The sequence below is a fragment of the Aotus nancymaae genome, unplaced genomic scaffold (assembly GCF_030222135.1).
Source record: "Aotus nancymaae isolate 86718 unplaced genomic scaffold, 86718_ANA_hifiasm-v0.15.2.pri h1tg000029l, whole genome shotgun sequence".
NCBI lineage: Eukaryota > Metazoa > Chordata > Mammalia > Primates > Aotidae > Aotus > Aotus nancymaae.
Genome location: NW_026988442.1, coordinates 6,341,673 through 6,364,970, shown reverse-complemented (window position 1 = coordinate 6,364,970; position 23,298 = coordinate 6,341,673). Strand labels below are relative to the sequence as shown.

Below are 23,298 nucleotides of genomic sequence, written 5' to 3'. Positions count from 1 at the left end.
ATTTTATAGATGTGGAAACTCAGAGAGGGCAGCATATCAAAAGTAAGGACCACAACACAGACACACTGATGCTATCAAAGCTTTCTGCATCAAGCTTTTCTTCCTCCCTTTCTACTGTTAATGTTTTCCTCCTTACAATTCAGTAAATATATTATAAAAACTGACCAGAATCTTAAGGTTAGTCTCTAATTATTTTGAAATGGTAACTCCAATTACCAAATGACATTAAATTCCCTGGGTAAATAAAAAAAAAATATCACTTGACCTTTGCTGAGAAAACCAGTATAACTCTATCAAACATGAGCTATACCAAATGCTAATCCTACTCAAATATTCAACTTACTGGGCAGTTGTTGTAGAGTTTCCTGCACCTCGATGGCCAACATCCAATGGTATTCTTGGCTTCCAATACTTGGAAAATGAAGATTTCATGTCACAGTTGTATCCTGGTAATGGCTTAATAATTATATAGTCGACTTTCATAGGAAAAAAGAGGGAGGAACAAAAATAAAAATTATTAAAAGGGCCATTATGAGCTGAATTATATTTAAATACCACCCAGGTCAGTTTTATCAGTCTCAAACAGAAAAAAGGCAAGAATGAAAACTTTTAGAAAATGTAACAGACATGCTCCTTAAATTGATGCTAAAGTAAATTATTAATTTAATTATCATTATTAAATGCTTAATTTGAAACTAATTAAAATTCTAACTTAATCTTAGGTTATTTGCCAGTGTTTTCAAACTTACCTCTCACTTTGCCTATTGTTTTCCTGGAATTTCTGCTCATGATGGGAAGAGTAAGAATTCCAGCACTCTTCCCACTCTCAGCAATGGTGGATGATAAGAGGCAAGCTGTGCCCACATGTCCAGGAAGGGCATCACCCTGTACTACATGCTCACTGAGATCTTCCTGAAAAAATGAGGTTTAAAATAATCTCAATTTTTAAACTTCTGTATTACACACGCATGCATGCACGCACACACACACATATATTTGTATCTCCTATATATAATATGTGTATATGTTTTTTTTTCTTAAAAAGTTCAATATATTCAATTTCAAGATCAAAAAATTCACTTATAGTCAACAGAATTGCTGGGGGAGAAATGGTAAGAAATACAATCAAATTTATATTCAGGAGACTTGATGTCTTCTCTATAATTAAATACTACATTTTCTTTGTAGTATTTAAAATATAAATTCATTATGATTTTTATATATTACTTTATTAATCATAATTCTGCGGATTTAAAGAATTTACTGATCTAACATGCATTAGGTAAATTTAGAGCACTGCTTGAAAATTTCTAATCACTTTTATATTGTAAGCCTATGATACATTTGTAGTGAATTTTTAACATATTCTCTAAAAATGTGTCTACACAAGTGTCATATAGGGATAGCAACTCTTTAGGAAACCACAGACTGTACTTACTTTGAGATTACACTGGATATGTTATCAGCCTAGTCTATGCATAAAACACTATTACAAAAAATACTAACCAAATTAAAGGGAAGATAGGAAATTCAACAGTTTATTAAAAGGAAGCAACAAAAAAAGGTTCAGTGGAGGCTCATACCTGTAATGCCAGCACTTCGAGGGATTGAGGCAGGAGGATTGCTTGAGCCCAGGAGTTTGAGACCAGCCTGGGCAACAAACACCCCATGCCAGCAAGAAAAAAAGTTCTGTTTTGTTTTTTTCTTTTCCCCAAGACAGAGTCTTCCTCTGTCGCCCAGGTTGGAGTACAGTGGCGTGATCCCGGCTCACTGCAACCTCTGCCTCCTAGAGAGGAGCGGCACTGCACTTCAGCCTGGGTGACAGAATGAGACTCTGTCTCAAATAAAGAAAACAAAAGGAAAAAAAAGAAAAAGAAATAAGTCATCAAAACGTCATATTTTTATAATAGAGTCCCATAGATCTTACTACTTAAGATTACTTAGGTTTTTTAAAATCCATCCTGAATTCTGTTGTTCTCAAGAAACTGGCTGGGGGCTACTGGTAGTCAAGACATGTTCCCTACCCTCCAAGATTTAAATGGGTGTGGAGGTGGAGCTAGAAGCTAAGGAAACCACTACCTACCGCTATGAGCCAGGTCCATGGCAGTAAAGACCTTAGGGAATGTACCAAGTATTATGTGTTGGGGAAATATGAACAGCCAGTGAGCTACAAGCACTAGTTTATTAAGTATCACGTGTAGCTCCAGAAAGCAGCACAGATTGTGAATAACCTGGCACAAGCTTTACAATTACCTTCATTAAATACTTACAATACCAAGTTGCAGAGTCGGTCCCATCAACAAATCCTAATAAAGTACCCTCAATAAATGACAGGCTTCCATCATAATGAGAACTCAATCACCCTTGTTACCTCAGGTTGCCCACCAAGAGGTACAAAACCTGCCCAGGTCTCTGTTTACCACTGATGGTTCCTTTGGATATAATTTATTTACATTTAGATTGTTTAGCAGACAGGCATCAAGACATCTGGTCTTGATTTCAAACACCAATACTGCTGATCTCTTAATTATGTTCTTAATAGTACTTGAAGATGACAACTCTTTTAAGTTTTTAAAGCTTAACTGTACAGAGGAGCCTACCTCTAAAAAGTTAGTTTTACATAAACTAGATTAAAATAAAAATCAAATAAATGAAAAAAATAAGTAAAATAAAAATCAAAACATACATAAAAATAAGCTTATCCCTGCATTCTTCCGAAACCCCTCACTGCAGTAATTACTCACTTCAAAAAAATCAAAGATTAGTTCCAGGTTATCTGGTTCCATTGTCTGTATACTGTACTCTGTCCAACGATCAGGCTGTAAGCCATAACCACACTCCGGTTGTGAATGTCTGCACTTGAACTCATTGTCGCTTATTAAGGATATCTCCAAGCTATTGGACATTTTGTGAAGTACAGTGGGAGATACCCTATCATCGTCATCTTCCTCCAGGCCCTCTAGTGTCAGCTTCACCCTACATAATAAAAAAAATGACATAAAAAAGTGGCAGAAAAGAAATTCTCATACAAATGTTACCTAAATGCTACATTTTAAAGTATCCCCAAATATGCTAAATCTTTAAATAACAAAAATAACATATTATGCAAGACTACAGATACTAAAGGTTAAGGAATTAGGTGTGTTTTATAAAATACTGATGTTATTATCTACATATATTTTTGTAAAGTATTAAAATGAAATAAATGACCATTATGCCTACTAAGGTTGTTGATTCTTTCATTAAAAATAAATAAATAAATCTAGGGCTGGGCCAGTGCCTCACACCCGTAATCCCAGAACTTTGGGAGGCTGAGGCTAGAGGATTCCTTGAGCTCAGAAGTCTGAGACCAGCCTAGGAAACATGGTGACACCCTGTCTGCAAAAAGTATAAAAATTAGCCAGGCATGTGCCACATGCCTGTAGTCCCAGCTACTCGGGAGGCTGAGGATCACTTGAGCCTGGGAGGCAGAGGCTGCAGTGAGCTGAGATTACAGCACTGCACTCCAACCTGGGTGACACAGCCAGACCCTCTCTCAAAAGAAAATAAATGTTTATTAAAATAAATGTTTATAAAATATATTTTTATTAAACATATATAATAACCAAAAATTTTATCTTCTGTGGAAAATTTTTCATTTTAAAGACACAGTAAAATTTAGAACACTGAAGAATATTTCCAAAAAAAAAAAAATTTTTCCTTTATCTCATTCTTATGTAGCACACAATCATTTCCATTATATCAACTTTGAAACAAACTATTGCTATACTAGGAAAATTTAAATAGAAACTATAAAAATACATAAGCTTAGGTACTTATCTATTTAAAAACAAATTTTTATGCCAGATATAGGTGACGGGAGGGATGGAGGCAGCAAACCACCTTGATATGCAGGTACCTACGCAATAATCCTGCATGATCTGCACATGTACCCCAGAACCTAATGTACAATTGAAAAAAAAAAAAAACTAACATAAGTATGTGCAACAGTAGCAACCAACCTGAGCGAGGAAGTAGTTCACTTTTACAAAGCTGTAGTTATTAGAATATGTAACATTATCCCAAACTGTGTACATTTAAAGGCTAAAACCAATCGACTCTGAAATCTACAGCACTAGCGAAAACAAATGGCCCAAGTAACACATACACATAGGTCATACCTAAATCTAGATTTCTTTAATTTTTTCTTGGTTATTGACACAGGAGGTTTTTCAGAATAATGCAAACGTAATCTTAATTCAGTCTGACATGTCAGCCATCCAGAATCCAGAGTTTCAACACCATCTGACAGAATAAATATGAAGAACAGTAATTATTATACATTTTTTTTAAACAACACAGTAAGTACCTAATGCATTGATAATTCTAGTTCACACTTTCTTTTTTTAATCTCCAAAGGAAATTTTTTTTTTTTTGAGACCAAGTTTTGCTCTTGTTGCCCAGGCTGAAGTGCAATGGCACGATCTCAGCTCACTGCAACCTCTGCCTCCTGGATCCAAGCAATTCTCCTGCCTCAGCCTCCTAAGTAGCTGGGATTACAGGTATGTGCTACCATGTCCAGCTAATTTTATATTTTTAGTAGAGACAGGGTCTCTCCATGATGTTGGTCAGACAGGTCTCGAACTCCTGACCTCGGGTGATCCACCCACCTCAGCCTCCCGAAGTACTGGGATTACAGGCATGAGCCACCACACCCAGCCTCAGGAAATAATTTTTGTTTTTTGAGACTCGCATTGTTGCCCAAGCAGGAGTGCAATGGCACAATCTTAGCTCACTGCAACCTCTGCCTCATGGGTTCAAGCGATTCTCCTGCCTCAGCCTCCCAAGTAGCTGAGACTACAGGCACCTGTCACCATGCCTGGCTAATTTTTTATATTTTTAGTAGATGGGGTTTCACTACGTTGGCCAGACTGGTCTCGAACTCCTGACCTTGTGATCCGTCCACCTTGGCCTCCCAAAGTGCTGGGATTACAGGCATGAGCCACCACGCCCAGCCAGGAAATACATTTTTTAACAAGATCTAATCCATGATTTGTTTCCTAGACCCTGCCTAAACCCTTGTTCACATGCAGCTCAAGGGTGCCAAAAGTAAAAATCTGAAGGAAAAGAATCCTTTCGGCCTGGAGCGGTGGCTCATGCCTGTAATCCTAGCACTCTGGGAGGCCAAGGCGGGCGGATCACCCGAGGTCGGGAGTTCAAGACCAGCTTGACCAACATGGTGAAACCCCATCTTATTTAAAAAAAAAAAAAAAAAAAGAATCCTTTCAAATAAGTGTCTTTAGAATAAAAATAAAAAACAATTAACTTTTTTCCCTTTCTAAATATGAAAATAATCCCCCAAAAATGAATCATTGTGAACAGGCAGATTTAGAATAGATATTGCAAAGACTTTCAGAAAAGATCCTGGTCTGTCAATATCATCTTTGAAAAAATCTAAAAGAAATCAATTTTTTTTTTTTTTTTTTAGACAGTGTCTCACTCTGTTGCCCAGACTGGAGGGCAGTGGCGCGATCTCAACTCACTATGGCCTCTGCCTCCCAGGTTCAAGTGATTCTCATTCCTCAGCCTCCCAAGTAGCTGGGATTATAGGTACCCACCATGCCTGGCTGATTTTTGTTTGTTTTTTCCTGAGATGGAGTTTCATTCTTGTTACCCAGGCTGGAGTGCAATGGCACGATCTCGGCTCACTGCAACCTCTGTCTTCTGGGTACAAGTGATTCTCCCATCTCAGCCTCCCAAGTAGCTGGGATTACAAGCATGCACCACCATGTCCAGCTAATTTTGTATTTTTAGTAGAGACGGGGTTTCACCATGTTGGCCAGGCTGGTCTTGAACTACTGACCTCAGGTGATCCACCCACCTTGGCCTCCCAAAGTGCTGGGATTACAGGCATGAGCCACTGTGCCTGGCCAATTTCTGTATTTTTAGTGGAGAGGGTGTCACCACATTGGCCAGACTGGTCTCAAACTCCTGAACTCCTAACCTCAAGTGATCCACCTTCCTCGGGATTCCCAAAGTGCTGGGATTATAGGCATGAGCCACCTTCCCCTGCCTACATTCACACTGTAGTAATACATTCAGGTTACATAACACTGATACTCTTCTCCCCAAAGCAAATATATAGGTAGTCTTAAATTCTTCCTTAAAAAAGAACTTTTGGCTGGCACAATGGCTTATGCCTGTAATCCCAGCACTTTGGGAGGCCAAGGTGGGTGGATCTCCTGTGGTCAGGAGTTCAAGACCAACCTGACCAACATGGTGAAAGCCCGTCTATACTAAAAATACAAAAAATTAGCCAGGCATGATAGCAGACGCCAGTAATCCCAGCTACCCAGGAGGCTGAGGCAGGAGAATTGCTTGAATTCAGGAGGCGGAGGTTGCAGTAAGCCTAGATTGCGCCATTGCACTCCAGCCTGGGTAACAAGAGCAAAACTCCCTCTTGGAAAAAAAAAGAACTTTTATATGAAGTAGGGGGGAAAATTAAATGAATATTAATAATTAGCTATGCTTTCACAACGTAAGTAAATTAAAATATTCAGATTGAATCCATGATTGAAATAATACAAATCTATTTCAGAAAGAGCACATGGTCCAAGAGAGCATCTAACCTAGCAACTGTTCTACTAGGGATCACTGCTACACTTCCAAAGCATCACTTTAGATATTCAGTTGCCACTAGTAATGCCACTAGTAATGTAGACTATTTTCTGATGTAATATAAACAATCCCAAACAAAATCAAGGAAAAGATGTCTTAATTCCTATCTGAATACTGCCAGAGCATGTTCATTTCTATCATACATAAACATATGCACCTAGTAAAAACCACAACCAAAACATGCAGGGCTGTTCTTTCCTGTCCTTAGCAGGAAAACAAACTGGTTATCAGCAATTTATCTGATTGACAGTCAGTACACGCACAGTTCTGCCCACCCTCTTTCCACCTTTTGACTCCTATAGTACAGCATCCAAAATGAGAATGCAGGCCGGGCACCATGGCTCATGCCTGTAATCCCAGCACTTTGGGAGGCCAAGGCAGGCAGATCACTTGAGGTCAGGAGTTCAAGACCAACCTGGGCAAAATAGCAAAACCCCATCTCTTCTAAAAATACAAAAATTAGCCAGGCGTGATGGCACACACCTGTAGTCCCAGCGACTCAGGAGGCTGAGGCAGGGGAATTGCTGGAACCCAGCAGGTGGAGGTTGCAGCAAGCCGAGATTCTGCCACTGCACTCCAGCCTGGGTGACACAGCAAGACTCCATCTCAAAAAAAAAAAAAAAAAAAGAATGCAGTTTAGCATAATAGCCTGATACACTGTAAGAATTCCAGTCACCCAGCCATGCATGGTGGCTTATGCCTGTAATCCTAGCACTTTGGGAGGCCAAGGCAGATGGATCACCTGAGGTCAGGAGTTTAAGACTAACCTGGCAAATATGGCAAAACCCCATGTCTACTAAAAAAAAATACAAAAATTAGCCAGGCGTGGTGGCGGGCACCTATAATCTCAGCTACTCAGAAGGCTGAGGCAGGAGAATTGCCTGAACCCAGAGGTCAGACGTTGCAGTGAACTGAGATTGTGCCACTGCACTCCAGCCTGGGCGAAAGAGCAAAACTCTGTCTTGGGGGTAAAAAAAAAAAAAAAGAGTATCAGTCACTAAAGGAAATCTGAATTCTCAGGATATACTATTTACTAAAACAAAAAAGTATACAAATGCATAACATTTTCAACATATTCAGAAGTTAAAGAATTTTCTACTCTATCTCAAATTAACTTTTAAACATTCAGCCAGAACTACTAGAACATTCTGGTTAGTATAAATTTTACTATATATGCAGACATAAAAACACACAAAATATACAAACTTAGCCTAAGTGTAACATTTCACACTTTAGATGGTTAGAACCATTAATATAATTTCAAAAATAAAGGTTAAAAGACTACATCAGCAGTTAATTATACTACACACTTTAAATTATATAATGTCATATACCTGAAATTGCTAGTCAAGTAAAAACCAAAAGGATAAAATCTTAAAGTGCAAAAATTATATTAGAAACTACTTCTTATTTAAGAGAAGGGATTTGTTTCTTGGATCTAGTGTCTATTTTCAAAACCACACTACAGTCATGCATTGCTTAACAATGAAGATAAGTTCTGAGAAATGCATCATTCAACAATGTCATTGTCGTGGGAACATCAGAGAATGTACTTACACAAACCTAAACGGTGTGGCCTATTGCTCCTAGAGTCTAACACTGTACAGCATATTACTGTACTGAATACTGCAGGCAACTATATAACACAATGGTAAGCATTTGTGTATCTAAACATATCCACACATAGAAAATGTAATGCATTGCACTATAATGTGTGCTACGTTACAACTGCTATGATGTCACTAGGCAACAGGAAGTTTTCAGCTCCATTATAATCTTATGAGATCACTGCTGTATGTGTGGTCTGTCTCTGACCAAAACATTGTTATGCAGCACATGACCATATGTTCTATTTTCCTGTGCTATGTATTTCCAGTGAAATGTAAAGTAATATCCCAATCATTTCAGTAAACATTTAATAAGTCAGTCTCACTTACTGTGGATTCCAAATTGTCCATCGTCAATAATAATTTTGTTTTCTAGAATTTAAGGAAATAGAAAATCTAGTTAAAACTCTTGATGCACACCCAATGAACAATTGAGAAATTACCCACCTTAAGGATCGTTTACAATATTAAATCTATAGCTTAAAAGCAGCCCAAGGTGAATAAGCATATTTATTGTAGCCCTCAATAAAGAATTCCCTTTAAAGGAGGCTAGCAAACAGTAATAGTTCTTACATACTTTGGTGATTATTCATTATATTATAAGAAAGAAAAAGAAAACTCTTCAGAGACATGCTCTAGAGGCACTGGGATGAACGTCTACACTAACCAATGTACAAGACTCACAGGTTGCTGGACTATAACTCCTTCTTGATTTTCAAACCAAAGGTCTTGGCACAATTAAAATGCTTATTCTTACGTAGTGCATATTCTGAACTTGTCTCAAATGTAATTTTCCTTGTATCCCAACTATTCTCTACAGCCAGTTAAAAGCTTTACAAATGGTGTGAACTTACCTGTATGTACAGAGCTGTGAGGAACTACCAAAAGAATAAATGCAAGCATATCCCCTTCTCCTAACAGAAATTTCAACTCAATGAGAAAAGCTATAAAGTCCCACCCCCTAAGTAAAATACAATTTATCTTCCTTGCCTACTTCCCTTCCCAGTTTACTTTAAACATAAGTCTGAAACACTTTCAAAATGAATGTGACAGTTCCTAAGAAAGATTTTCTCATAAGTTTCAAACAGCTTTTTAGTTCAAAAGTTGTATTTCTCAAAAGTATACCTTCCTTTATAAAACAGCAGAAGCAAAACTAACCTACTTCTCATAATAAGGAAATACATTTAACTGCAAGATGCTTTAAAATACAATTTTTTAAAACGTTCAACACCGAGTAAGTTCCAACCTCAGTATGGGACTATTATAATTTTAAGTATACTCTCATAAAAATTCTAAATACACTATAAAAATGTATTAAAACATACAGAAAGAAAATCCAATAAAGAGGATGGAATGAGATACAGTTTAAACGAGATGTGTCCTTGCTCCAGGGTAAAGCAGAAACTACCACTGCTTTCTAATTTAAACTGAAAAACTAGCAGCCAGTTATCTTTCAATTTTAACTTTACCTAGAAACTAAAAGATACATTTCTCGGCACTGAGTCTATTTATAGATGAATACATATGGGTAATTTAATGTATATGAAATGAACTTTGAATTCTATTTTCAATATGGACAAGGAAATTCAAAAATACTTGTATGAAGAGAAATGCCATATTTAAGCATAAGAACAGCGAATAATGTGTTCAAAAGAAAACTTTCTGAGTAGCAATTCTAGAATAGTCAGCAGGGAATTTAAGAAATTTGAATTCATTCATACAAGTTTATTCAAGTATGTACCAGTTTCTAAAAAAAAAAAAAAAAGAAGAAGAAGAGAAAAAAATAGAATAAGTTATTCTATTAATATTCAAAGTTAAAAAATTTAAGTCTTTGTTTTGGATTAATTCTTTCTTCAAATGTTCTCTAAGCCTGAGCAAGTAATCAAACAGTCACTGATGCTCATTCAAGAAGAATGGTATCTTATAAACTTTCTAACCAATCCAAATGAAAGTAAATATTTCATAAGAAACTAAACTAAACCAAGAAAACAAAAATATTCAGGTAAGCATTTCTAATAAAGTTTATTTTAAGGCATTAAAAACTGTTTAGTTTTGAAAGATCCATGAAATGCTCAGTGAAATTTGTAGCACTGACAATGCATTGACCTTAAACTTTAGAATAAAAATTTATTAAATCCCACTAAGCCATTGTGCAGCATATTAGTAACTTTATGCTTATGCCTCAAACAGATGCAGTTAATGCCCATACCTAAAGGGGTTATTGATCGTGGTTGTAGATGAGTCTCCCACTTGTGAACTATCACTTGACATGGACCACCGATAGTCTGCAATTTAAAAGTTAAATGTCTGCAATAATTTCTTATATCTTATTTTCTACCCATGACTCCATTAGATGATTGTGGCCTAAATCTTATACTAAATATGAGACCAAAAGATTCATCTTATTATCAATATTATATGCCAGAAGTCAGGAATGTACCAGACCACAAAACACGATGAAATGCTGGAAGAAAACGAAAGGCAGTAAACAAAGAAAAATGAGATGAACTGGCACACAGAACTCTCTTGAACCCATTCCTAAATCTGCCGACAATATACTCAATTGTTTCAAAGAAATTTTCTTTTTTTTTTTTTTTGAGACGGAGTTTCGCTCTTGTTACCCAGGCTGGAGTGCAATGGCGCGATCTCGGCTCACCGCAACCTCCGCCTCCTGGGTTCAAGCAATTCTCCTGCCTCAGCCTCCTGAGTAGCTGGGATTACAGGCACGCGCCACCATGCCCAGCTATATTTTTGTATTTTTAGTAGAGACGGGGTTTCACCATGTTGACCAGGATGGTCTCGATCTCTTGATCTCGTGATCCACCCGCCTCGGCCTCCCAAAGTGCTGGGATTACAGGCGTGAGCCACCGTGCCCGGCCGAAATTTTCATTTTTAACTGATATGAATTCTTAAGATAAACATCAAATATTCTTTCTTCGGTATGTCAGCCATCAATGAGGTATTGCTAGATAAAATATGTACCTCCTGCTCTATTTAACTAAGTCTCCATGTGTTTAGAAAAAGCCTAAACAAGTCTATAATAGTAGAAATAGTAGGAACAAGTGTACTTCAAGAGCAATTATCACAGGCTACTTAAGGAACTAACAAACACAGTAAAGTTCTTTATTTATTTAAGAATACTAAGTGAAAAACAGTAAGATTTCTCATATCATAGGAACCAGTGTTTCTAAGGAATACAGGAAATTCTAGGAGGGCACATGGCCAGGTAAACTTGAAAAGCAAGTGTCATAAAAGAGGAACTAACATCCAGTGTCATCATATGCCTTAGTTTATAAACTCATACAGTGTGACAATTCCTCATACTGTTTTCTGTTATCAAGTTCCCCTGCTAAAAAAAGAACATAAAGCTCTATGTTGATGACATAAGGAGTTTTAAAACAAGAATGAACTACCAAGAAAGATTCCAAGTATACCTTAAAGACTAAAATTTAAGTGTTCTAATTTTCCTTTAATTATTAAAAGGAAACCTTACTAGTTATAATTATGATCTGAAATAAAACCTTTAAATACACATTTTAGAAGCATATTTTCAAACTATAATCTTACAAAGTATTTTATTCTTTACATGTTCTGTGAAGAAATGTAAATACAGAGAAACAAAAAGAAAATACAAAATTCACCCATAATATACCATTTAGGGATAATCACCATCAACATTTTCACATGTAATTTTTGAGCCCTTTTCTAGGCATTATATTATACATACTTTTTTTTTTTTTTTTTTTTTTTTGTAAGACGGGGTTTCACCATGTTGGTCAGGCTGGTCTTGAACTCCCGACCTCAGGTGATCCGCCCGCCTTGGCCTCCAAAGTGCTTGGATTACAGGCATGAGCCATCACGCCCAGCCACTTTTTTTTTTTTTTTTGAGACTAAGTTGCTCCGTCACCCAAGCTGGAGTGCAATGGCGTGATCTCAGCTCACTGCAACCTCCGCTTCCCATGTTCAAGTGATTCTCCTGCCTCAGATTCCCAAGTAGCAGGCAAGTTCGAGACCATCCTGGCCAACATGGTGAAATCCCTTCTCTACTAAAAATACAAAAATTAGCTGGGTGTGGTGGCACACTCCTGTAATCCCAGGTACTTGGGAGACTAAGGCAGGAGAATTACATGAATCAGAGAGGTGGAGGCTGCAGTGAACCAAGATCACGCCACTGCACTCCAGCCTGGGCGATGGAGGGAGACTGTGTCTCAAAAAAGAAAGAAAAAGAAAAAGGTGCTGTGAATATAATGTTAAATGTCAAAAGAGATAAAAAGTAGGCAAAGCAGAGAGTTTGTTTTGTTTTAATTTAAATGTCAGGGGAACTTTACAGACTGTTGATAGCAGTATCTTTACTTAATTGCATAAGAATAGTCCTTTGGATTCAATATGATAGGGAACATATTTTAACAACTCCACTCTCATCTACCCACTACCCACTGCATAAAACCACCTAGACTTGAATAGAATAGCATATCTGAGGAACAGTCCAAAGGGCCAGTAAAACAGATGACTTATAATTATGTCTATCATCATTCAGACTACAAATGCACATTGGTTGGTAAACTGTTATAATATAGAAAAAAAAAAGAACCTAGTTTTAAAATACACTGAATTTCCAAAATTGTTATGACTACTTTATTAAACTTTATAAGGTAATCTTAAATTTTTAGCTTTAATTCTTTAAAAACAACAAAAAATTAATGGGCCAGGCACAGTGGCTAATGACTGTAATCCAAGCACTCTGGGAGGCCGAGGAAGGTGGATCACCTGAGGTCGGGAGTTTGAGACCAGCCTGACCAACAATGAGAAACTCCATCTCTACTAAAAATACAGAAATTAGTCAGGCATGGTGGCGCATGCCTGTAATCCCAGGTACTCGGAAGGCTGAGACAGAAGAATCACTTGAACCCAGGAGGCGGAGGCTGCGGTGAGCCAAGATCGTGCCATTGCACTCCAACCTGGGCAAAAGTGAAAATCAGCCTCCCAAAACAAAACAAAACAAAAAATAAACTTAACAACTGAGCATGGGAAATTCAAAATCTCAGTGATAACTCCAAAACCTGCATTCCTTTGTTTCCTTTTTTTTTTTTTTAAAAATCCTGGTCTTGTACAAGCAATCATTTGTAACATACTATCTATAATAACTCATTCTTTAAGATCTAAGGAAAAAAAAAAGTTCCATTCTAAAAAATTCTGCCAAAATTTTAAGCTTTTTGGAGTAACATGGGAGACAGATCTTTGGAGAAAAAAGTAATGATGTCAATCTAAGACAATATTCCATTAACAGTACTGATAGAGTTATTTCACAATTTAGCGTACATAATGTCAGACGAGTGCAGAAACATGCATATTAACAAAAACATAAAAAAAATTTCTTTCCACAAGAGTAAGTCTTAATGATTGTTTTCTTAAACAGTTACTAACATCACTCAGTTACACCAAGCACTGAAAGAAAGAAATAAGATTATCTAATATGTAGACTGGAAATTTGTCTTTGTTTTGTAACAAATCACCAAGCAAAATTATCAGTTAGCCATGTAATACCACTGCTTGCATTTATCACAAATTTTTTAAACTTTTACTGATTGTTTTCCTTCCACAAGTTTGAAAACAAACTGAATGTAACAGGGGATCTGAGGAATCAAGGCCACGCGAGGGGTCTCACGCCTGTAATCCCAGTACTTTGGGAGGCTGAGGCGGGTGGATCACCTGAAGTCAGACCAGCCTGGCTAACACAGCAAAACCTTGTCTCTACTAAAAAATACAAAAATTATCCAGGCATGATGGTGCATGCCTGTAATCTACTTGGAGGCTGAGGTGGAAGAATCACTTGAACCCAGGAGGCAGAGGTTGCAGTGAGCCAAGATCACACCACTGCACTCCAGCCTGGTGACAGAGTGAGACTCCGTCTCAAAAATAAAAATTAAAAAAAAGACTATTTTTAGTACAACCAGTAAGAAAAATAGTCACCTAAGCATAAGTAAAGCAAAGGAAGCTAAATCAACAGACTCTCTGAGAATGTTCAAATCTCAAGTTAACAGCTGACAGTATTTACTATTCAGAAGAATTTTAGATACTAAATTATTGTACAAAATGACAAACTATTCTGAAAACAAACAATTATCTATCACAGGTGACTGACTGTCTTATTAAAGAATTTAAACAAAACTCAAGGAAGATCAAGATGAAAATAATACAGTTTGTAATGAATCTAATTATGAGTTAATGTTAGCAGCTATGAAAGTTAGAAACATAGATAAGTGCTGAAAACTAAAGATGAATTTCTACAAAAATGAAGGAAAAATTTCAAAGGATATAATAAAAAACTGGCTAACATTTCACTATGAGGAAACATCCTTAATTCTACCCAAGAGCAAAGATGGGTGGATAGGAAGAAAAAATGTTGAAATTACATGTTAATTCAAAAAATATCTTTGGTGAAGATGTAACATCAATGGACTATCTGCAGATTCATACCAATGTTTTCATTCCAGGAATACTCATTACTTTTGTGTGCTATGTTCAAATAATACTTTGTTTTGTCATCTGTGAAATTATTTTAAAATTAAACACATTAATACCTTATCCTAATTCACAAAGAGAACATGTAGTTGTGAAAATTTGAGAAAAAGGATTTCAGGACTCTTCTAAACTAAAAGGAATATGCCATAAAAAGCAAAGCATGGGAGAAAAATATGAATGGTAAAATTTTATTTACTCAATAAATTTCAGTAATGAAGGGATCAAAAAATGTATAGTTCAAACCTTTTGTTTTATAGATGAGGAAGTTAAAGCCTAAAGGTCAACTGGCTTTTCCATAATCACAAAACTTTTAGCTTTGGTTCCAAAACTCCCTAGGTAGATTACCTCCTAAAATTGTCAACCCAGTAAAATTAACTTTGCTCCCATTTCAGCTTTTTAATGCTTTCATTATTTGTTTTCCTATCACTTTATATTCATAACATTATGTATTACAATAATTTACATCATTTCACAATTTAAGATGCCTTGCACATTACTTCTATTATTTGACAATGCACAACTAAAGTTTCATAATACTTCTATTAAAAATGTTTCATTTAAAAAGCGCCACCAACTTTTTTAAAAAAGTGTCACATTAAACTGGAATGTGGGGAAAAAAAACTGGGATTTTATGTAGCTATTTACTCTATTCCATGAAAAACATACTTACCATGGCAGCCCCTGCACCACACGGTACATGTGTACACGATACAGAGCACCTACTTAAAGAAACACACTCACCAACACATACTGTAAACTTTTGCAAGTATTACAAGGGGAAAAACTTGTTTTTTTACTGTTAAGCAGACTTCTTGCCAATTTTTTCAAAAGGTATTTTGGACTGATCTGCTGCTTTTGATTACATTTTCAATGAAGAGGATAAATACTTAGGTTGGCTTAATTTGACCTGTGTTGACAATAGTCTTACTTTAGAAAACTATGCCCAAAGAACTCATTATCATCTTTCTTGTCCAAACTCCCCTTTCTAAGTAAAATTTAGTTTTCACATATTACAAAGCTAAATTTCACGTACCAGGATCCTCAGATAAGCTTGCCATGTCTATGACCTCTGTATCTACACACGATTGCTTAAGTTATACTGAAGAACTTTACCATGAAGCATTACCCCATGCCAAATAAATGAGATGCCCTTAAGTTAAAGTGAAACTATTGTCAAGAAAAGCCAACACAATGATCAACCACAATGTAATTTAAGTTCAGTTACTGGATATTCACAAAATATTCTTGGAATAAGAAACGTAATAGGTGCAAAAGACAGCTAAAGTGGGGTTGCCAAGTTTTTTCTCTTTTCTTTTTATAATGGTGGCTAAGAGAATGAGGTAACAGTAGCTGCTTGCATTTTTCACATGTAACAAAAACACTTAATGACCCCCAAAGGAAATAAAATTTTTAACAAGATCTAATCCTTTGTTTCCTAGACCCCTGCTTAAACCTTTGTTCATATGCAGCCTAAGGGTGTCAAATGTAAAAATCTGAAGGAAAAGAATCCTTTCAGCAAATAAGTATCTTCAGAATAAAAGGAAAAGAATTAACTTTTTTCTTTTTGAATATGAAAACAATCCCAAAATAATCATTGTGAACAGGCAGATTTAAACTAGAAATGCCAAAGGCGTTTAGAAAAGATAGGGGTCTATCAATACCATCTTTGAAAAAAATGTAAAAGGAATCAATTCAACTTTGATCAGAGTTAACACAGCCACTAAGAGACGGCTGCTGTGAAATAATTTTTTAAAAATTATTCACTTAAAATGGGCTATATACTTCTCCAAATGTATTTACATCACATAAGGATTAAAAACCAAAAGTAAAACCTCTGCAAGCGGTTCCTAACTAGTTTACAAAAGTTACCAAAATGCACACTTATAAAGAACACATTACTAAAACCAATTTCATGATAAGAATATTGCAGAACATACTTACTATGTCTTTTTAAAAGTCCATGGCAGACATCATCTGCCTCTGAAGTGGCTACTTCCTTGGTTTTGGTAAATTTTATTAATCAAGAGTTCTATTCCTTATTTGACCAAAGCAAATGCATTTACTTTGAACGTTTTCGAACTTAAGTGAGTTGCTTTTGAAGGAAGTGCTAAAGCAATTGGAAACTAGATAAAGAAAACATACCTTTGGTTCTAAAAAGTACCCTTTGAAGTAGCGATACTGAACTGATACTCCTCTACTGAGTACAATGGTTGCTTTCCATAACATGCTGTGAAGATAGAAAATTAAAAGCAGCAGCATCAGTATCCAACTACAGTGCATAAATACATCTTAATTCACAAAACCCCTCAAATAAAACATGTGACCAATATCACTTATTTATTCCTACACAAAATTTTATAGGCCTACTCTGTAGCAGGCAATGGGAACACAGTGATACATATTGTAGAAAGAACCCCATATTCAAGGAGCTTCCTTTGCTGTGTAGGTGGACAGAAAAATAACCAAAGAAGATACTAGGAAGTCTTGGAGGAGGCTTTTAAAAGGAAGGAAGGTTTTAATGTGGAAGCGCTGTCTGAGCTGAGACCTAAAGAATGAGAAGGAATCAGCCATAAAAAGAGCCAGGATAAGTTTCCAAACAGAAAATCTAAGTCGTACAAAAGTGGAAGCCAGAGTCAGAATCTTCTCTGACTTCCCACTTAGCGAGGGATGTTACGTGGCTGTTAAGAGACTTTGGGGCACAGCTTTTGTGTCACAAATGAGAGACAGGAGTTACACTCCTGTTCTTGACTATCCCTTATTCTAAACTGTCCTACTCAGGCTCTGGCTATTCCTTAGCCAAGCAGTCTGAACCTGTATCTTGTTTCAGGCCAATGTCTTCCTCTGAACTATGTTATTCTGACAGAAACTAGAGATTTGACTCAACAGCTGCCTCAAGGTCAAGAATTCAGTACAATTCATTATTGTAACTGGCTTTTAGCTTCAAATAATAAACTAGTGGTATCCAAAGCACCATCCCAGACCATCATTAGCATCTGGGAGCTTCTTAGAAATGCAAATTCTTGGCCAGGCGTGGTGGCTCACGCCTGTAATCCCAGCACTTTGGGAGGCCAAGGCGGGCAAATCACGAGGTCTAGATAGAGACCATCCTGGCCAACATGGTGAAACCCCATCTCTACTAAAAATACAAAAAAATTAGCTGGGTGTGGTGGCGCATGCCTGTAGTCCCAGCTACTCGGGAGGCTGAGGCAGGAGAATTGCTTGAACCCAGGAGGCGGAGGTTGCAGTGAGCCGAGGTCACACCACTGCACTCCAGCCTGATGCCTGGTGACGGAGTGAGACTCTGTCTAAAAAAAAAAAGAAGAAATGCAAATTCTCAGGCCCCATTCAGACCTATAGAATTAGGAACTCTGGGGGTGGAGGCCCAGTAATCTGTATTTTAACAAGCCTCTAGGCAATTGTTGAGAACCCCTTTCTGTGAGAACCCCTTTCAGACCATTAACCAAACGCTAATTCAGCATGAGTAGTTTAGCCCTACCTGGCTCTACTAAGACAGGTTTTAGGGCATTGTCCTCACTCTGATACAATCCTAGCTCCTAAAATAAATACAGATATAGCTCATTGTATTGCACTTTATTGTATTTCACAGATACTGTGTATTTTTTGTGAATTGAAGGTCTGTGGCAAGCCTGAGGTGATCAAGTCTATCAGTGCCATTTTCCCAACAGATATGCTTACTTCGTGTCTATGTCATTGTTTGGCAAATCTCACAATATTTCAAGCTTTTTTGTTATTATTTTATCTGTTATAGTGATTGTATGCTACAGAAAATCTTTCACGAAAGGAACAGTTAATCAATGTGGTAAACTTCATTGTCTTATTTTAAGAAATTGACACTGTCCCCAACCTTCACCAACCACCACTCTGATCAGTTAGCAACCATCAACATTGAGATAAAACTGCAAAAAGATTGCAATTTGCTAAAGGTTCAGATGATCGTATCATTTTTTAGCAATAAAGCATTTTTTAATTGAGGTATGTACATTTTTTAAAATCACTGCTTTAAAGCAAGAATAGCAAATGCTTGGCACACGTTCCCCAACTCTCCCCTATAAGCAAGCGTCAGAATCCTTTTCAACAGGTTTCCAGGCAGACTCTTCCACTTCAGAATAGAAAGCTGCCATTTCTACCCAGAAAGATTGAAAAAAAAAAAAAAAGGTAATTCCCAGCACTACCTCATCTACGAAACAGTCAGTTGGAGTATGTGAAACTAGCTCCAGATGTGCCGGGTAGAATTAGTTATAAGCTTTGAGGAATGTGCTGCGGCCTCTTTCAATCTCCAGGAGCAGGATCTAGGTATGTGTATTGTTTTGAGTCCTCCCAAGTGATTCTAATGCAATCTCTGGTAAAGAACAACTAAGTGAGAATAAGAGATAAAGAAGGCAAAGCAGTGAGTCTTTTTACTCTACTTCTTTTTTTTTTTTAAATTAAGACAGCATTTCACCATATTGGTCAGGCTGGTCTTGAACTCCTGACCTCAGGTGATCCACCCACCTCAGCCTCCCAAAGTGCTGGGATTACAGGCATAAGCCATCACTCCCCACCTATTTTTTTTTTTAAGAGATGAGATCTCACTGTATTGACCAGGCATGGTGGCTTACACCCAGCATGTTGGGAGGCCAAACCGAGAGGACAGCTTGAGTCCAGGAGTTTGGAAACAGCCTGGGTCTTGACAAAGTGAGACCTCATCTCTACAAAAAGTTTTAATTAGCTGGGCATGATGGTGTGCACTTAATAGTCCTAGCTACTCGAGAGGCTGAGGCAGGAACATCACTGGAGCCCAGGAGTTTGAGATTAGAGTGAACTGAAATCAAGTCACGACACTCCAGCCTGTGTGACAGAGTGAGACCCGGTCTCAAAAAATATAAAAGGGAATCAGAACTATTCAGTGAACTGAAGACAGAATAATCTGATGAAATTAAATCAAAACCAGGAAAGATGGGTAGTCATATGATGGTTTAGTGCAGCTGCCCAATTCTGAATTGTCCTCATATCCTTTCCCAAAATACTGTAAAATCTACAAGGAGGGCAAATGAAACCACAAGTGACCCACATCTTCAGCAGTATTAGAAAGCAATACCATGACCTTCAAGTTATCTGTAAGTAGAAAAAAATTCCAGGAGAGCTCTAGCTGCCATGAGCCTGTGGGCAGGGAGAGCTGGTAAAGGAAAGCTTAAGATACTCCCTGAAAGAGAGGGGCATAGCAGACACAGATGTAGAGCACATTAAAATTCCAAAGAGCCGGGCACGGTGGCTCATGCCTGTAATCCCAGCACTTTGGGAGGCCGAGGCAGGTGGATCACGAGGTCAAGAGATCGAGACCATCCTGGTCAACATGGTGAAACCCCGTCTCTACTAAAAATACAAAGAAATAGCTGGGCATGGTGGTGCATGCCTGTAATCCCAGCTACTCGGGAGGCTGAGGCAGGAGAATTGTCTGAACCCAGGAGGCGGAGGTTGCGGTGAGCCGAGATCGCGCCATTGCACTCCAGCCTGGGTAACAAGAGCGGCGAAACTCCGTCTCAAAAAAAAAAAAAAATTCCAAAGAAACACAATTCTAAAGCTCACAAACATTGTCTAAAGGCACATAGATTCTTGCATCATGTACTTCCTTCTCCCTGTGAAACACTGTTTATCTGCTACAGATAAACAGTGAATCAGTTTTATCTTACTGTACATGAGCAACATATGAACTGGTCCTCTTAAAGTTGTAAAGTGCCTCATCCTGTTCACATCCTTTTGAGCGAGTGGGCTGAAACTGACTTGGGACAGGCAGGGGTGTGTTTTAGAGACAAGTTCAGAAAGATAAGAGGTTTCACTTCAGACCAGAGTGGCTGATCTGCAAATCAAAGAAAAAATAGCCCCTTGAAGGGAATACTTGTCTGTGAAACACTAGTAAATAATATATACTATTAAAATAATACTATTTACTAATAGAACTCTTATAAGAAGAGCTGAGAATTGGCTGAGAAAATATGTCACACTAGTAACAAACTAAAAAAAAAGAGAGTTCTGTTTTCATTTTCTTTCCCTTAGCTTACATTACTGTTATTATTTTACTTTCCTTTGTTATTTTCCTTTGCTTTCCCACCAGTGCCCTTCAAACTATTTGCTGTGAATGACCAGCAGTTTTTGTTTGCTTGTTTTACTCAAACTGGTAACCAACATTCTGATCTACATACCCAGTTCAATGGGATGTGTCCACAGTGACATGCATGGAGTCCAAATGTTATACACATTTACAAATGCTTGCTCTCAATTTTTGTATTTCCCACATCATGGATTGATTTTTTCTTTTTTTTATTTTTATTTTTTTTAGAGACAGGGTTTCACCATGTTGGCCAGGTTGGTCTCGAACTCCTGACCTCAGGTGATCCACCTGCCTCAGCCTCCCAAAGTGCTGGGATTACAGGCGTGAGCCACCTCGCCCAGCCTGACTTTTTTTTTTTAAGTCTTTTGGACTGGTACTGGTGCACAGGCCACATTTTTAGTCATGCTGCTCTACAGCAAAATAGAGCCTTAGCAATCACCTCATCTGGCACTGGATATACTTGCATGCTACTTAAGAAAACCCATAAGACGTCCAATTATCTACAGTGGGGTAAGTGCCGCCTCTGCTGACATCCACTGATCTGTGCTAACCCCTTTACTGTGTTGATGAGGTAACTGAGGCCTACAGACATCAGCTGTCTGAGATCACACCTAACTGGAGAAGAGTGACTGACACAAGATTTATCTCTCCCCATCCACTGGGCTCATACGAAGTTTAATGATGGATTCATGAAAGTGGTTGAGAGGTGGGAATTAAGGGCAAGAGAGGAACCTGTTTTTTTCATACAAATTTTGTAAAATTATTTCACTCATAAAACTATTCAACGTGGGCTGGGCACAGTGACTCATGCCTATAATCCCAGCACTTTGGGAGGCCGAGGCGGGCAAATCACGAGGTCAGGAGTTTGAGACCAGCCTGACTAACATGGTGAAATCCGTCTCTACTAAAAATACAAAAAATTAGCTGGGCATGGTGGCAGGAGCCTGTAATCTCAGCTACTTGGGAGGCCGAGGCAGGAGAATCACTTGAACCCAGGAGGTGGAGGTGGCAGTGAGCTGTGACTGCAACACTGCATGCCAGCCACCTGCCTGGGTGACAGAGGAAGATTCTGCCAAAAGAGAAAAACAAAAACAAAAACAAAAACAAAAAAACTATTCAATATGATAACTCCTCTGATAAAAATTAAAATTAAATTAAAAATGCCAAGATGCCTTAAAAGCCTCTAAAATTATAAGGTTAATGTCACAGTTATTCTGTAACCTAACATTTCCATACTCACCTTTCACCTGTCTCATTCTCTGGAAGAAGAGCCACAGCATTTTGAGGATTCCAGTTTCCCAAAGCATCACAGCTTCCACATATTGCAAAAACTTCTCCTAAAGAAACAGAACAATCAGTTACAGTGGAATAAGTAGGGAAGCTTGCATTAGTTCAACCCGATGTGCTGCCTCCTTTAGCAGAGATAAAAGAGCCTCACTAGACATAGGTTTGGGCCCACGTACCTATCACACACTAACACCTGCCTGTTAACTTGACTCACCTTTCTAGAACCGAAGCCAGAGAAAAGGGGGAAGGCATATGGAAGTTTTCTTCATCTGTTCAACTACTCATTGAGTCAGTAACAAGCACTCAAGTATACAAATGGGATAAAACCACAGTCCTTGCCTTCAGGATAGCTTCCAATTTTAACGGGCAAACACTAAATGCCTATCAGTACTCTAAAGGATTATTAATCAGTATCTTCCAGAAATTCAAATAGTAGCTATTAATAAGTTTCACATCAAGAACATCTATCAAGGCCAGGCATGGTGGCTCACACCTGTAATCCCAGCACTTTGGGAGGCCAAGGTGGGTGGATCACCTGAGGTCGGGAGTTTGAGACCAGCCTGGCCAACATGGCAAAAACCCATCTCTACTAAAAATACAAAAATTAGCTGGGTGTGGGGGCAGGTGCCTGTGATCTCAGCTATTCGAGAGGTTGAGGCAGGAGAATCACTTGAAACCAGGAGGCAAAGGTTGCATTGAGCTGAGATTGCGCCACTGTACACCAGCCTGGGGGACAGAGTAAGATTCGTCACAAAAAGAAAAGAACATTATCAATGGGAGAGCAGAATGTAATTAAAAACCCCACAAAATAAAGACTTATATAATTGAAAAATCTAGTACTGCTTTTTTGTTTTTTGGAGATGGAGTCTTGCTCTTTTGCCCAGGCTGCAGTGCAGTGGCGTGATCTTGGCTCACTGTAACCTCTGCCTCCTGGGTCCAAGCAATTCTCCTGCCTCAGCCTCCCTACTAGCTGGGATTACAGGTACGTACCACAACACCTGGCTAATTTTTGTATTTTTAGTAAAGATGGTGTCACTGTGTTGGCTAGGTTGATCTTGAACTCCCAATCTCAGGTGATCTGCCTGCCTTGGCCTCTCAAAGTGCTGGGATTATAGG

General features: G+C 38.0%; 1 protein-coding gene across 4 annotated transcripts in view; it reads right to left on the bottom strand.

Annotated features, from left to right (window-relative positions):
* Window positions 1-23,298, bottom strand: part of GPCPD1 (glycerophosphocholine phosphodiesterase 1) — a 67,353-nt gene that overhangs the window by 33,504 nt on the left and 10,551 nt on the right. For 3 of the 4 annotated variants that reach the window (XM_021665720.2, XM_012455402.2, XM_012455400.2), the window contains exons 3-10: window positions 22,136-22,232; window positions 16,929-17,013; window positions 10,474-10,549; window positions 8,595-8,636; window positions 4,161-4,284; window positions 2,745-2,976; window positions 750-912; window positions 344-476 (exon numbers count right to left, since the gene is read on the bottom strand). In XM_021665720.2, coding sequence (XP_021521395.1) covers window positions 344-476; window positions 750-912; window positions 2,745-2,976; window positions 4,161-4,284; window positions 8,595-8,636; window positions 10,474-10,549; window positions 16,929-17,013; window positions 22,136-22,232 — 952 coding nt within the window. Of the gene's footprint in view, window positions 1-343; window positions 477-749; window positions 913-2,744; window positions 2,977-4,160; window positions 4,285-8,594; window positions 8,637-10,473; window positions 10,550-16,928; window positions 17,014-22,135; window positions 22,233-23,298 lie in introns of those variants that run through there. The other variant, XM_064382254.1, reaches the window with a different exon arrangement.